Source organism: Saimiri boliviensis, chromosome 2, assembly GCF_048565385.1.
Source record: "Saimiri boliviensis isolate mSaiBol1 chromosome 2, mSaiBol1.pri, whole genome shotgun sequence".
Taxonomy (NCBI): domain Eukaryota; kingdom Metazoa; phylum Chordata; class Mammalia; order Primates; family Cebidae; genus Saimiri; species Saimiri boliviensis.
The window spans coordinates 15,429,319-15,442,185 of record NC_133450.1 but is presented as its reverse complement, the minus strand read 5'-3'; the positions used below and the strand labels follow the sequence as shown (position 1 = coordinate 15,442,185).

At 44.2% G+C, this 12,867-nt stretch overlaps 2 protein-coding genes across 7 annotated transcripts in view; one reads left to right on the top strand and one right to left on the bottom strand.

Moving 5' to 3' along the window:
- The window catches only part of PTPN21 (protein tyrosine phosphatase non-receptor type 21), an 88,838-nt gene extending 86,566 nt beyond the window's left edge, over nucleotides 1–2,272 (bottom strand). The window contains exon 1 of the mRNA XM_039469244.2: nucleotides 1,913–2,272. The gene's annotated coding sequence lies outside the window, so the exon portion shown is untranslated. The remainder of the gene's footprint in view (nucleotides 1–1,912) is intronic.
- A 7,858-nt stretch (nucleotides 2,273–10,130) lies between these two features.
- ZC3H14 (zinc finger CCCH-type containing 14) overlaps nucleotides 10,131–12,867 on the top strand; it is a 52,324-nt gene continuing 49,587 nt past the window's right edge. For 4 of the 6 annotated variants that reach the window (XM_039468800.2, XM_039468799.2, XM_039468798.2 and 1 more), the window contains exons 1-2: nucleotides 10,131–10,298; nucleotides 10,773–10,815. In XM_039468800.2, the coding sequence (XP_039324734.1) occupies nucleotides 10,263–10,298; nucleotides 10,773–10,815 (79 nt within the window). In that variant the 5' untranslated portion in view covers nucleotides 10,131–10,262. The remainder of the gene's footprint in view (nucleotides 10,299–10,772; nucleotides 10,816–12,867) is intronic. The other 2 variants (XM_074392857.1, XM_039468801.2) reach the window with 1 other exon arrangement.

Sequence of the window (12,867 nt, the reverse complement as noted above, 5' to 3'; positions counted from 1 at the left end):
GAGAAAATAAATATTAAAAGACACGGTTTCCACTTCCAGTATGTTTCAATGCTCTTTGCTGTTTCAGGGGTATAAACTAAGGTAAAGCAAGATGAAAAAATATTAGCAAATGAGAACCTTAAATAATAAGCTTTTAACTAGAAAACTGATAAACCAAGAGTGTAAATAGTTAAGGATTATAAACATCATGCATACTAAACACACTTTGAGATCAGATGGTGGGTTTCAATTTTATATAAAAATTATGGTAACTGGAAACTGGATGGATTAAGTAGGGTAGACGAAAAGATATAGCATATGTGTAGAGAAAAGATCAATATTTGTTTTAGGTGCCATTCAAATATTGTTGTCTTTTCACTGCATAGAACTATGCCTTGAAAGCAATAGATACTACACTGTAACTTAATTATTAACTTAAGTTCTGATTAAGCAAAGGCAGCACAACCTTCAATTGTCCCTTAGATTTGAAATGTATTACAGCATCAGGAATAAAGGAAAAGTCAAAGTTATCTCTTATTTTGATGGATGAAATTGAAAAAGTTGCTGTGTGTGTGCCTGCGTGTGTGTATGGTGCACCCCCCCCACCAAGATCTATCCATAAGAATGCCTTGCTTTTTGCTTATTTATATAAAACCCACTATGCTAAAACAGTGTTTTTGTTTAATAATTTACAAACCGATCAATGATTTACACATCTTATTTTTCAGTAATATTCAGTATTTGCTGCCAAAAGATATAATACAATTATGAATGTCTGAAGGTAATAAAACCAAGAGGAGTAGAAATTTAAGAGTTCTTTGGGGAAGTCTGTTTCAGGTATAAAATAATATGCAATAATCTGGAAACGGTTGGGTCTGGAATTACTAAATTAAACATAATTCATAAATAGCTATTAAAGGAAAATTAGGATAACTTTCTCTACAAAATCTGTTTTGTAGTAAATAAACGGATACATGCTAGATTCTGCTTCAGTACAAGTTTACAAAAGGCAGTCTGAACTATTTGTAAATTCATTTTAATTTTCCCTCTCTACATCCCCTTCCAAAAGTTTCTCAAATACACTTTACCTCTGAATCTTTCAGCGTTTCCCCTTTCTTGCTAAGGTCCTTACCACACGTAATTTTGCCAACGTTGCTTTAAAATAAAATGAACACTAAAAGGAGAGAGTATGTGACATATTTAGAGTAATATCTATAGCATTAAATCAAACCCATGCTTCTCACGGAGAAAATGTGCGTAGATGCTCCAGAATAAAATGCCCTAGAAACAAAACGGGCAGCTATACTCAGAGTAAAATTACTCTCGTATTCCGAACTTAAAAAAATTAACTGTCAGCAACTAAGAGGCATACAGTAGTTGTCACTTGGAGCACACGAATGTTTTCAATGTGTTTGCGAGCATACGCTATTATTATAAGGCTTTCTCAGCAAAAAAGAAAATAGGACGAACATGCCAAGAGCGGCCAATCTAATAAGGATTTGCAGAAATCACAAGTCGGAATTTGCAGATCCAAGAATTCTCTTCCAGAGTAAACACTCTACTCCAAAAACAAACCAGGCGTTACCAAACAGCCCTTCCTTGCGCCCCTTCTCGCCAACGTTATCTGGCGAATTTCACGTTTACGTATTCTGAGAGGCACAAATATGCCTAACACATTAAAAACCCCGATCCAGAATTAACTCGCAACAATCGATCAGGGCGTTCAGAACAGAAGTTCCAGACCCTTTTTAGAAATTACTCAAGTACATGAGACCGAATCTGGAAAAGCAAAACTTCTGTCTTTGTTACGCTCCCGCTATGGGTCTGGGAGCCGCGCCCCATCCTCCGGGACTCCGGGGTCCAGGCGAGCGGACACACCCCGCCGCTCGTGCCGGCGCCCGCCCCTCCCGCCGGCCGAGCCCAGCGCCCTCACCTGCTCCGGCTCCCGCATCCTCGGGGCCGCGCGCACCGCTCAGCGGCCCGCCTCCCGGGGCCCCGCAGCGCGGCCGCCGCAGCCGCGCCCGCACGCTAGCCCGCGTCGCGCCGCGCTCATGGGGCTCGCACGCCTCACTTCCTGTCTCCAAAAACCCGGCCCGCAGACCATTCCCCTGGGCAGAGTCCGGCGGCCGCGAAGGCGAGGGGCGAGGCCTGGGGGTGGGACCTGCGGGCGAGGAGCGCCGCACAAAGAAGCCCAGCGGGGGCGGGGGGAGGCAGGAGGACGGACGGACGGACGGTCGGAGCGACGCGGGACGCGCGGCCGGAGCAGCGGGGCGGCCGGGCCCGGCGTCCCTCCCCCTGGGTCGGGCGGGCGGATCCAGGGAGGCGGTGGCGGCCCGTGACCTCAGAGAGTTGGAATGCCGGCAGCCGCGCGGGGGAGGCGCGGACAGCTGCGCCCGGCCGCCGGGGAGGGGGCGCGCCGCAGCTTTTTTTAATCGTATGACCACTTATTTTAAGAGTTTCCAAATAAAACAAGGCTTTTAATAAAATGAGGGGGGCGGTATTATTTAGGTTCCAGATAAAGGGGTTTATTCTTGTGTTAATAGGCTGTAAAATGCTGTTATTAAAGGTTATTCGTTTACTGTGGTATGTTTCTGAAGACTAATGGAATACATTTCTTCTTTTCCTGCTTGCTCCTAAGGTTATGCCCCATATAACTAGACACTTCCAGTATTGCTCCTAAGGTTATGCCCCATATAACTAGACACTAACCGCCCCCCCCACCACGTCACCACCACCAAAAACGGTTCATATACCTCAAATAACTTGTCAGTCCCCAAAAGAGAGCTGTCTGCTTATATAATACGGAGCAGAGCTGTTAAGGGTGGAGAGTCGACTAAGTTGTCTGGGTTCAAATCGGGTGGATGGATCCGGGGAGACAGATCCTGGGTTCAAATCCCAGCTCCAACATTTACTGGCTAGGTGACCTTGTGTAAATTTCTTAACTTCTGTGTAACTGTTTCCTCTCCTAGAATACAGGAATAATATTAAACTGTTTCCTCTCCTGGAATACAGGGATAATATTTCCCCACTTTGCATCGCAGAGGGGGGAAAAGGAAATAGTAATATCCAATAACTTGTGTAAAATATATATGAAGTGTTTCGTTTAATTAACGTTTATTACACAGTGTTCTTGCACTGCATTATTATTACTGTATTGCAACACCTAAGCTAAGGAATAAAGCTGTGTGACCCTAACACTATTACAATAGGGTATACGATCTTTTTTTTGGCATGTGGAACAACGAACCTTTTAATTTATGTAAATTTTAATTCCAGTGATTTTATTTTAATGCTGTTGTTTCTGGAAAGCTTTTTTAAGTATTATGTTTCATTTAAATCTCATTTTCTTCAACAATTAACAAAAACTTTTTTGACACACAGTTTCCTCTGCCGCCCAGGCTACAATGCAATGGTGCGATCTCCGCTCACTGCAACCTCCACCTGCTGGGTTCAAGCGATTCTACTGTCAGCCTCCCAAGTAGATGGGATTACAGGTGCCTGCCACCACACCTGACTAATTGTTGTGTTTTTAGTAGAGACAGGGTTTCACCATGTTGGCCAAGCTGGTCTCAAACTCCTGACCTCAGGACATCCACCCACCTCAGCCTCCCAAAGTGCTGGGATTACAGGCATGGGCCAACAAAAACTTTTGAATACTTATCTATGAATGACACGTGGTCACAACAAGTACTTTTGGTCTAGTGGGTTGTAAACACACCTGCACACCACACACACAGTGCAAGGCCAAAGTCAGTAGCGTTGTCATAGAGGTATGAGTTATACCCAAGAGTAAAGCCCAGCAACGTGCATCTTGGGTCATTTACCTAAAGGCAAATAAGATTGTGTTTCTAAGGGAAAAAACAGATCAATTATGTTTGTAATTGCTATTTCAACAACTCTATGAGGGGGTCAATTTGGGTGTGAGGAAAGGAAGATCTGAAAAGAAGTCACTTTGCTGGCTTCCCAAGCTAGAAAAATTGGAATAATGTGTGACTTCTCCCATTCTCATCTCCAGCCTGTCATCAAGACCTGGTATTTCCTCCTTCGAAATGCCTCATGAATTATTTCTTTCCTTTCTGTTCCCTCTGGAACATTCTAAATCCAAACCGTCATCATTTTACATCCAATTATTGCAACGAGGGTGGTCTCCTAGCATCTGGTTTCTCAGTTCTCTCTTATTTCCTTGCTAATTCCAGGCTTCCTTCTCTTGAGTTATCACTCCTAATGGACTCCCAAGGTTAACTTCTTCTGCCTGACCTTTAGGGACTTTCCAAACCAGTCTCTCTGACCACTCATATCACTTTCTGCCCCTATCCACCTTTGCCCCTCACCAGCAGCCCCTACCGTCCTCCTTCCATTTGTCTAAGCCTTGCTGCTTCTGTCCAAGTAAGACTCTGCTTCCAGGATGACTTTCTAGCCACGTAATTCCACAGTTATCTCCACACTTGGCAAGAACTTTAAAAGTTGTTTCGTGAAAGCTTCTTTTATATCTCCTAGAATTTCCAGGACGGTACTGGGCAAAGAGTAGGCACTAAATAAAAACTTGTTAATTGAATCAGGAAGAAAATAAACGAATTTTTTAAATAGAAAATGACCTTAAAACCCAAGAGATGTTAGACAACTGAGTTGAACTTCCTCCCTCAAGTCCACAGATGTCATTTACTAACCAAGTACCTAAGCCCTATTTTCCTTCAACCATGTTAATTTGGCAGGAACATTCATGGCAAGGCACTTGAATAATGTCTTCAAAGTATTAGACATAAAATTATTATTAGCTTGTGTTTCATATCTAAGGAAGTGAGATAATTTATATGGTTCCACCCCCAAAGATACACAAGAGTGTAAGTAAAAAGTCCCCTTCTCACTCCGCCTGCTAGATACCCAGCTCTTCTCCCGGAGGGTAACCAGTGTTCCATCATTCCTCTGTAGCCTTATAGAGATGTTCTGCAGAGAAACAAACAACTACATATATGTATCTTTACCCCTCCTCTTGTTATCTAGAAGGTGGCATATTTATAAGTTTATACTGGAAGTTAATTGTTACTAAAATAAATAAGTTAAAATGTAAAAAGAAAGCCCAACATATAAAATGATGAAAGACAAAAAGATTAAAAGAAAAGAGACCAGGCACGGTGGCTCACACCTGTAACCCCACACTCTGGGAAGCTGAGGCAGGCGGATCACCTGAGGTCAGGATTTCAAAACCAGCCTGGCCGACATGGTGAAACCCCATCTCTACTAAAAATACAAAAATTTTACACATGTACCCCAGAACTTAAAGTAAAATAAAATAAAATAAAAATACAAAAATTAGCTGGGCATGGTAGAGCATACCTGTAGTCCCAGCTACTGGGGAGGCTGAGGCATGAGAATTGCTTGAGCCGGGGAGGTACAGATTGTGGTGAGCTGAGATTGTGCCACTGCACTCCAGCCTGGGTGACAGAGCAAGACTCTGTCTCAAAAAAAAAAAGGGAAATTGTGGTTTGGTTTGGTGGGTGCATTGACTAGTGTTTTCTTAGAATTTCAAAAGTTAATCTGTTTTGGTAGCATGGTAAATACCCACTGTATAAATTATCATCATCTGCAAAAAATCCAAATTGAATAAATGCCCTGCCACACAAAGATAATTACCCCTGAGGAAGGGGATAGTGAGGGCTAGAACTAGAAATGTGAAGTCTTTCGTCTCTCAATCTGCACTTTAAGTTCCGCCTACCATGCTCAACACTGTGTCACATGCAACACCTTTTCAGTTATAAAAGAGTGATAATTTTACGGATAGATTACCCTGAACATCAGAGAAATGATTATGTTGGCAATGTGTTTGTTCAAATGGAGAAAAATGTCTGCCTTGGTAGCAAGTGATTGCTGTGACTATAATTCCCAACACTTAGGGACTTTGATCCAAGTGTGTCTATGCTATGTGATAATCACTGTTGGAAGACATTTGTCCATTCAGCAGACATGTAGAAGCCAGGTGCTGCAAGGAGACAGGTAAATAGATACATACCCCTGTCCTCAAATACTCAGCATGGGAATAACAGGTGAATATGTAATTGCAGCAGGTGAGGAAATTTGTACAAGGTTATAACTGCATAGTCTGAATGGACTGTTAATGTTTGTTTAATCACTGTGATCAGCTTCTGCTTGAGTCTGGAAGGACAACAAAAGGTTGACTGAACACTCAAAGAAAAGCAAAGCTTTGGGTCGGGCACAGTGGCTCATGCCTATAATCCCAGCACTTTGGGAGGCCAAAGTGGGCAGGTCAAAAGGTCAAGAGATTAAGACCATCCTGGCCAACATGGTGAAACCCCATTTCTACTAAAAAGACAAAAATTAGCTGGGCATGGTGGTGTGTGCCTCTAGTCCCAGATACTTGGGAGGCTGAGGCAGGAGAACTGCTTGAACCCGGGAGGCGGAAATTGCAGTGAGTCAAGATTGCACCACTGGTGACAGAGCCAGACTCCGTCTCAAAAATACAAAAACAAAAACAAAAAAAAAGAAAAGAAAAGCTTTGCAGACAGGAGGACACCCTCAACTCCCTTTCCCCCACCCCCTACTGCTTCTACACACACAAACAGACACACACACACACACACACACACACACAGAGGCACCCAATGTGCAACATTAGCTGAAATGCAACCTGAGAAGAGATTGCAGGCGTGGTGGAGGGCAATGTTGGAAGACTCATGGCTCCATGGAGATGGGGTTGGTACTCAGCCCTTCTGACTTCAAAGCCAATGCTCTTTTCAATCATCTTCTCTTTTTGGAAGATAGCCCAGAGCCCTCTTAGCTGGCACTTTGGTTTGTTGAAATCTGGTCTTCATACTATCCCCTAGAGGAAAAAATGTTGTTTCCCCCAAATCAGAACACTTCCAAGCTGGAAAAAAAAAAAAATGTCCAGTTTAGTCTTTTCCAAGCCTAGCACTCCTACTCCCTCTAATGGCTTCTCTTAGGGCATCATTATGAACATTTTCAAGATGTGATGTAGTTTGTGAAGCTGCAGTTTACAGGGAGATGCCTGAAATTGCACTGGACCACCAAATACCATTGGTTTAGTGGGGTTGCCCCTCCTGTGATCCAGACATTGTAACATCTTAGATCTAAGGGTGGGAGGTCTCAAGCCGCCTTCCAGTCTCTATTCCATAGTTGTCCTAAAAGTTAGCTCATTGTGCTAAAAGTTAACACTTTCTTGAATATATTTTAATAAGTTTCCCTACTCTGAATATGCTTTAATGAAAACATTACCTTTTATTAAATTTTATTTTCAATATTATGTAAATATTGACTGAGGATTGGGTACCTAGTAATGGTAAAACAGTGTTTTTGTTCTTAGTTCTGAAATGGTTGGTAAAGGAATGAAAGCAATTCATCTGTCTTTTGGATTGTGAATGTCATGAAAGCAGGGACTTGGTCTTGCTCCTCTTTGTGCTCTGGCTCCTGGCACAGTATCTGGCCCAGTGAAGGTACTTAATTTTTAATCAGCAAGTTAGTGCTGCTATGAGCCAGGCACAGTTCAATATGCTTCACAATTATTACTTTATTTCATCCTTACAGTAACGCTTTGCAGGTGAAAGTAGTATCATACCTTATCAGTCACAGATAAGGAAACTGAGGCACAGAGATGAGAAGCAATTTGCCTAAGGTCTCAGAAGGAGTGGCAGAGCCAAGATTCAGACCAGACAGTCTGGCTGCAGTACCCTTGTTCTCTGTCATTCTGTTCTGCTGCCTGTTATCAATGTTGAATGAGTGTGTGATCACTGGATTTATCCTTGAGGAATGCTTTTGTAAATTAGGTCTTTAATTTCTTTTACCCCATAAATATTTAATGAGTGCTTACTATGTGTCCAGCATCCTGAAAGAAAGGTTGGAGAAATATACAGCCCTACAGAGAGTTTATAATTTTAATTTTGTTAGGGAAGACACAGACACACACACACACACACACACACACACACACGAAATAACATTGCAGACAGTATATTATTATACTAATAGTTTCCATATAGATGCCATAGGAATTCAGAAGAAAGGATATTAGATTATTAAAGGACCATATGACAGACCCTAGGTAGCCCCACAACTCCTGCTCCTGCTGTCCACACACTGTACAACCTGCTCCTGACCCCCATTGTGGATTGCTTAGGTAATAAATATGGCAAAAATGAGAGGTTTGACAGATGTAATTAAGGTCATAAATCAGTTGATTTTGGGGACAGGTCCTGAGTGGCCCTAACTTACATAAAAGCCCTTGGCTGGTCTCAATTTTCTGGCCTCAAGTGATCCTCCCACCTCTACTTCACTGATTCGAAATTACAGAAATGAACCACTGTGCCTGGCCTTCACTGGCTTATGTAAACAGAAATGTTAGAGAACTCTTTGGCAAAGAACTGTGGGCAGCCTCTAGGACTTGAAGGTGGCTTTCAGATGATAGCCAGAAAAAAATCAGGGTCCTTACAAAGACACAAGAAAATGAATTTTTCTTTTTTTCTTTCTTTCTTTCTTTTTTTTTTTTGAGACAGGGTCTCACTCTGTCACCAAGGCTGGAGTACGGTGGCATGGTCTTGGCTCACTGCAACCTCTGCCAACCAGGCTCAAGCAATCCTCCCCTCTCAGCTTCCCATGTAGCCAAGACTAGAAGTGTATGTCACCATACCCAGCTAATTTTTTGTACTTTTGAAGAGACACGTTTTTGCCATGTTGCCCAGGCTGGTCACAAACTCCCAGTCTCAGGTGATCTGCCAGCCTCCCAAACTGCTAGGATTATGGGCATGAGTCACCGTACTTAGTTGGAAATGAATTCTAGCTAACAAGCTGAATGAGCCTGAACACAGAAACTCAGTCAAGCTTCCAGACGAGAACACAGCCTCCCTGACACCTTGATTGTAGCCTTGTGAGAGCCTGAGCAGAGGACCCAGTGAAGCTGACCCACGGAAACCATGAGATGATAAACATTTGTTTTAAGCTGCTAAACTTGTGTTCATTTGTTATGCAGCAATGGATAACAGACACCAATCTCAGGAATTAGTGGATATAAGGGAGAAAGATCTCTCTGTGCTTCCTGTTTCCCAAGTTTTGTGATCAGGGATAGGGAGAAATCAGCTATTGATACAAATATGGGAATCAGGAGTAGAAACGTATGAGTGGGGAAAGGTGAGATGAAGATGACTTCTGTTTAAGTGCTGAATTTGAAGAAAATAAAATGAGTAGTCACTTAAAAGTTGGGGGGCCGGTTGCGGTGGCTCACACCTGTAATCCCAGCACTTTGGGAGGCTGAGGCAGGCAGATCAAGAGGTCTTTACTAAAAATACAAAAATTAGCTGGGCATGGTGGCGCACGCCTGTAGTCCCAGCTACTCAGGAGGCTGAGGCAGGAGAATTGCTTGAACCCAGGAGGCGGAGGTTGCAGTGAGCCGAGATCGCGCCATTGCACTCCAGCCTGGGTAACAAGAGCGAAACTCCGTCTCCAAAAAAATTAAAAAAAAAAAAAAGTTGGGAGTGGGGTTTATGTGAGAATTTAAGGCTGATGGAAAATTCGGTCATTATCAGCAGAGTTGACAGCTGAAGCCCCCAAAACAAAAGTATTGCCCCACGGAGGGTGTTCAAAGGAAGAGGATGGAGATTCATCTGGGGAGAGGCCACGGGTGGGCCCGGGAGAAGGAAGGCAGAACCAAACCCAGGAGGGCCAGGGTAGTGCAGAGTCAAAGAAAAGACTTGACGGATTGGTTCTGTTGCTCTGGATAGTCCATTTTCCCTTTAAGGGTAATTGCACTGCAACTTCTAAGCGGCAGACTCCATTTTTCAGGTCAGAAAAGTTGAAACACCTGGACCGATACCATAGTAACAGTAAGTGAGGGCTGAATTTGAACTCGCATCTCATATCACAGTCCAAGATGTTTCTGCACATATTTAATTCACTCTTACCACTCAAGAGAGAATAAAAGGAGTAAGCCGAGGGCCAGCAGAGAGACTAACGAAGGCTCTCCGAGGCACCCGGGAGGCGGAGCTGCAAAGCCGACGCGAGGCGCAAGCCACCGCCCACCTTACCGGAGCGCAGGTTTGGCGGGTAGAAGGTGTGCGCAGGCGCGGCCACGGGCGCATGCGCGCTCACTCTTGCGCGCCGTGCTGACGGGGGCGGGGATACGCCGTGTGCGCGGCCGCGGGCGGAGCGGAGGAGGAGGAGGAGGAGGAGGGGGTGGTGGCAGGTCTGCGGGGTAGGATCCCGCTGTAGGCTCTGGTAAGCTACGCGCCGCGCAGTGCTGATTTCCCGCACGCTGCGGAGCCATGGAGATCGGCACCGAGATCAGCCGCAAGATCCGGGTGAGGCCTGCGCCGGACGGGGGTGGGAAGCCGGGTCTCGGCGGGCAGGCGGTTGTCAGGAGTAACGGGGACCTTGGGCCCGGGTGGACGCTGCGGCCTGGCCGCCGCCGGACGTTCCTAGCCGGCTGCAGCGCCTCCTGGTCCAGGCCGCCTCGGGCCTGGGGGCATTTGTGGCCTCTCCGAGGCGGGCGGGCGAGCAGGGCTGCGGCTGAAGTAGCCGCCGGGAAACGGAAGGACGGGTGCAGGCCCGGCGGGAGCCACCACCGCGGCGAAGCGAGCAGCTCAGGATCCGCTGCGGGAGGTGGGCGCCGTGGGGCCGGAGCGGTGTGTTGGGGGCGCGCAGGCGAGGCCCCTCCCCACCCCCGCCCGGGGGCCCCAGCGGTACGCGAACCAGCAAAGTGGCCTCATCGCTGCGGAGTCGGTCTTTTCTTGGAGCCGCGTTTCTTACCTGCACGTTTGCTCTTTTTCTCCCAGAGTGCCATTAAGGGGAAATTGCAAGAATTAGGAGCTTATGTTGGTAAGTGTTTTTTTGGTTGTTAGTCTCATGGAATTTTGAGTTTGCAGCTAATTGAATTTTAGTGAGGACATATTTCTCACTGTGCTTTGGACGTTGGGAGAGACTCCCTTCTATCTTCTTCAAATCTTATACTCCTTGGTTACTTCCTTATCATTCTTTTTGCAACCTTGCTTTTTTTCTCCCAAACCACCTTCTGTTACAGTGTTTTGAAATTTAGTTTCCTGCATTAAGGCTCTGTCGTATTTTACATAATGTTAAACCAAATTTTATTTTATGTTTTTTGCTATTCTCTCTCTCATTTTAAATTCTAGGGACGGGGTCTCGCTACGTTGCCCAGGCTGGTCTTAACCCCTGGGCCCAAGCGCTCCTCTGGCCTCAGCCTCCCGAGGTTCTGGGAGTGCAGGGATTACTAGTGTGAGCCACCATGCTTGTTTAAGGTGTCCTATTCTTGTTACTTTCCTCTTAACATTTGTTTTTAGAACTCTGATTTTGGATATGAATGTTTGATGCTTTCTGGCATTTGCTTCTGTAAAATGGTTCAGTGAGTTGAGTTTTTTATTTTCAGATCTCTTTATGTTTTCCTTCTTTCTCTCTGAAACAGTAAAGTGTTTCCTTCACCTTATTGTTTTATAATTTGAGTGTTTACTCTGGTCCAGGCACTGTGCTTAACTGTTGTATATGCATTAACTCAGAATAATCCCTTCGAGAACGCTGGAAGGTAAGTGGCAGTATCTCTGACTGCGTAAACAAGGAAACTGAGGATTTGCCTACTTGAGCAAGGTTTTATGGTTTGCCCCCAAACCTAGTGCCTCTTGTAAAAATAATAGCCACCACTTATGACAGTGGTTCTCAAAGTGTGGGAGACTCCAAGGGTCTCTGAAGTCAGAACTGTTTTCATAGTAGTACTAAGGTAGTAACTAAGGTGGTATTCGCTAATTTTCCACTGTGTTGACATTTGGATTGTGTAAAACTAATGATTGGTAAAACTGGTCAACATAGTCACACCATAATAGAGGTTGTATTCAAATCACTCCCCACTTGTATTTTTTTTTAAGCCAGTTATATTTAAAATGTCATTGATGAAGATGTGAAGCCCAGGGTTTAAAAAATATTTTTTGTCTTTTTCATATTCAGTGTGAGGAAATGGAAGTGCTCATAAAACATTTTTATTGCATACTGAAATATGGTTGTTTTAAGGAACATCATTTGAGTTGAGAACTAAGCTATCCACCTCTTTCATAGAACATCATTTTTAACTTCAGAAAACCGGTAGTCTGGTTACATACACTAGAATATTTGGCAGATATTTACTTGAAAGTGAGCAAAGAAAAGAACCCATAGTCTTTGATGCCAATCACATGTGAGCTTTCAAATGAAAATTAGAATTTTGGAAAATCTGAGTCTGCCTCCATGAACTTGACAGCTTCCCAGTACTTAAAAAAATTTCTAATTAAATCAATGGGGATATTAAAAAATAATTTTATATTGCATAATGAAATATATCAAATATGTCAGTGGTTTTTGTAGCTCAGTGAACCTGTTTTTGTTTTTTGTTGTTGTTTTTGTTTTTTTGTTTTTTTTTGAGATGGAGTCTCACTTTGTCCCCAGGCTGGAGTGCAGTGACCTGATTTCAGCTCACTGCAACCTCTACCTCCCGAGTTCAAGTGGCAACCCCTGCTTCAGCCTCCCAAGTAGCTGGGACTTCAGGTGCACTCCACCCTGCCCAGCTAATTTTTGTATTTTTAATACAGGCGGAGTTTCACCATGTTGGCCAGGATGGTCTCAATCTCTTGACCTTGTGATCCACCTGCCTCGGCCTCCCAGAGTGCTGGGATTACAGGCATGAGCCACTGCACCTGGCCTGAACCAGTATTTTCTAAATAACCAAATCATAATGTTACAAAATTATGCATGGTTAAAGATTTATTTAAACTGTAGGGTGTGCTAGGCATGGTGGCTCACGCCTGTAATCCCAACACTTTGGGAGGCTGAGGCAGGCGGATCACCTGAGGTCAGGAGTTCGAGAACAGCGTGACCAATATGGTGAAACCC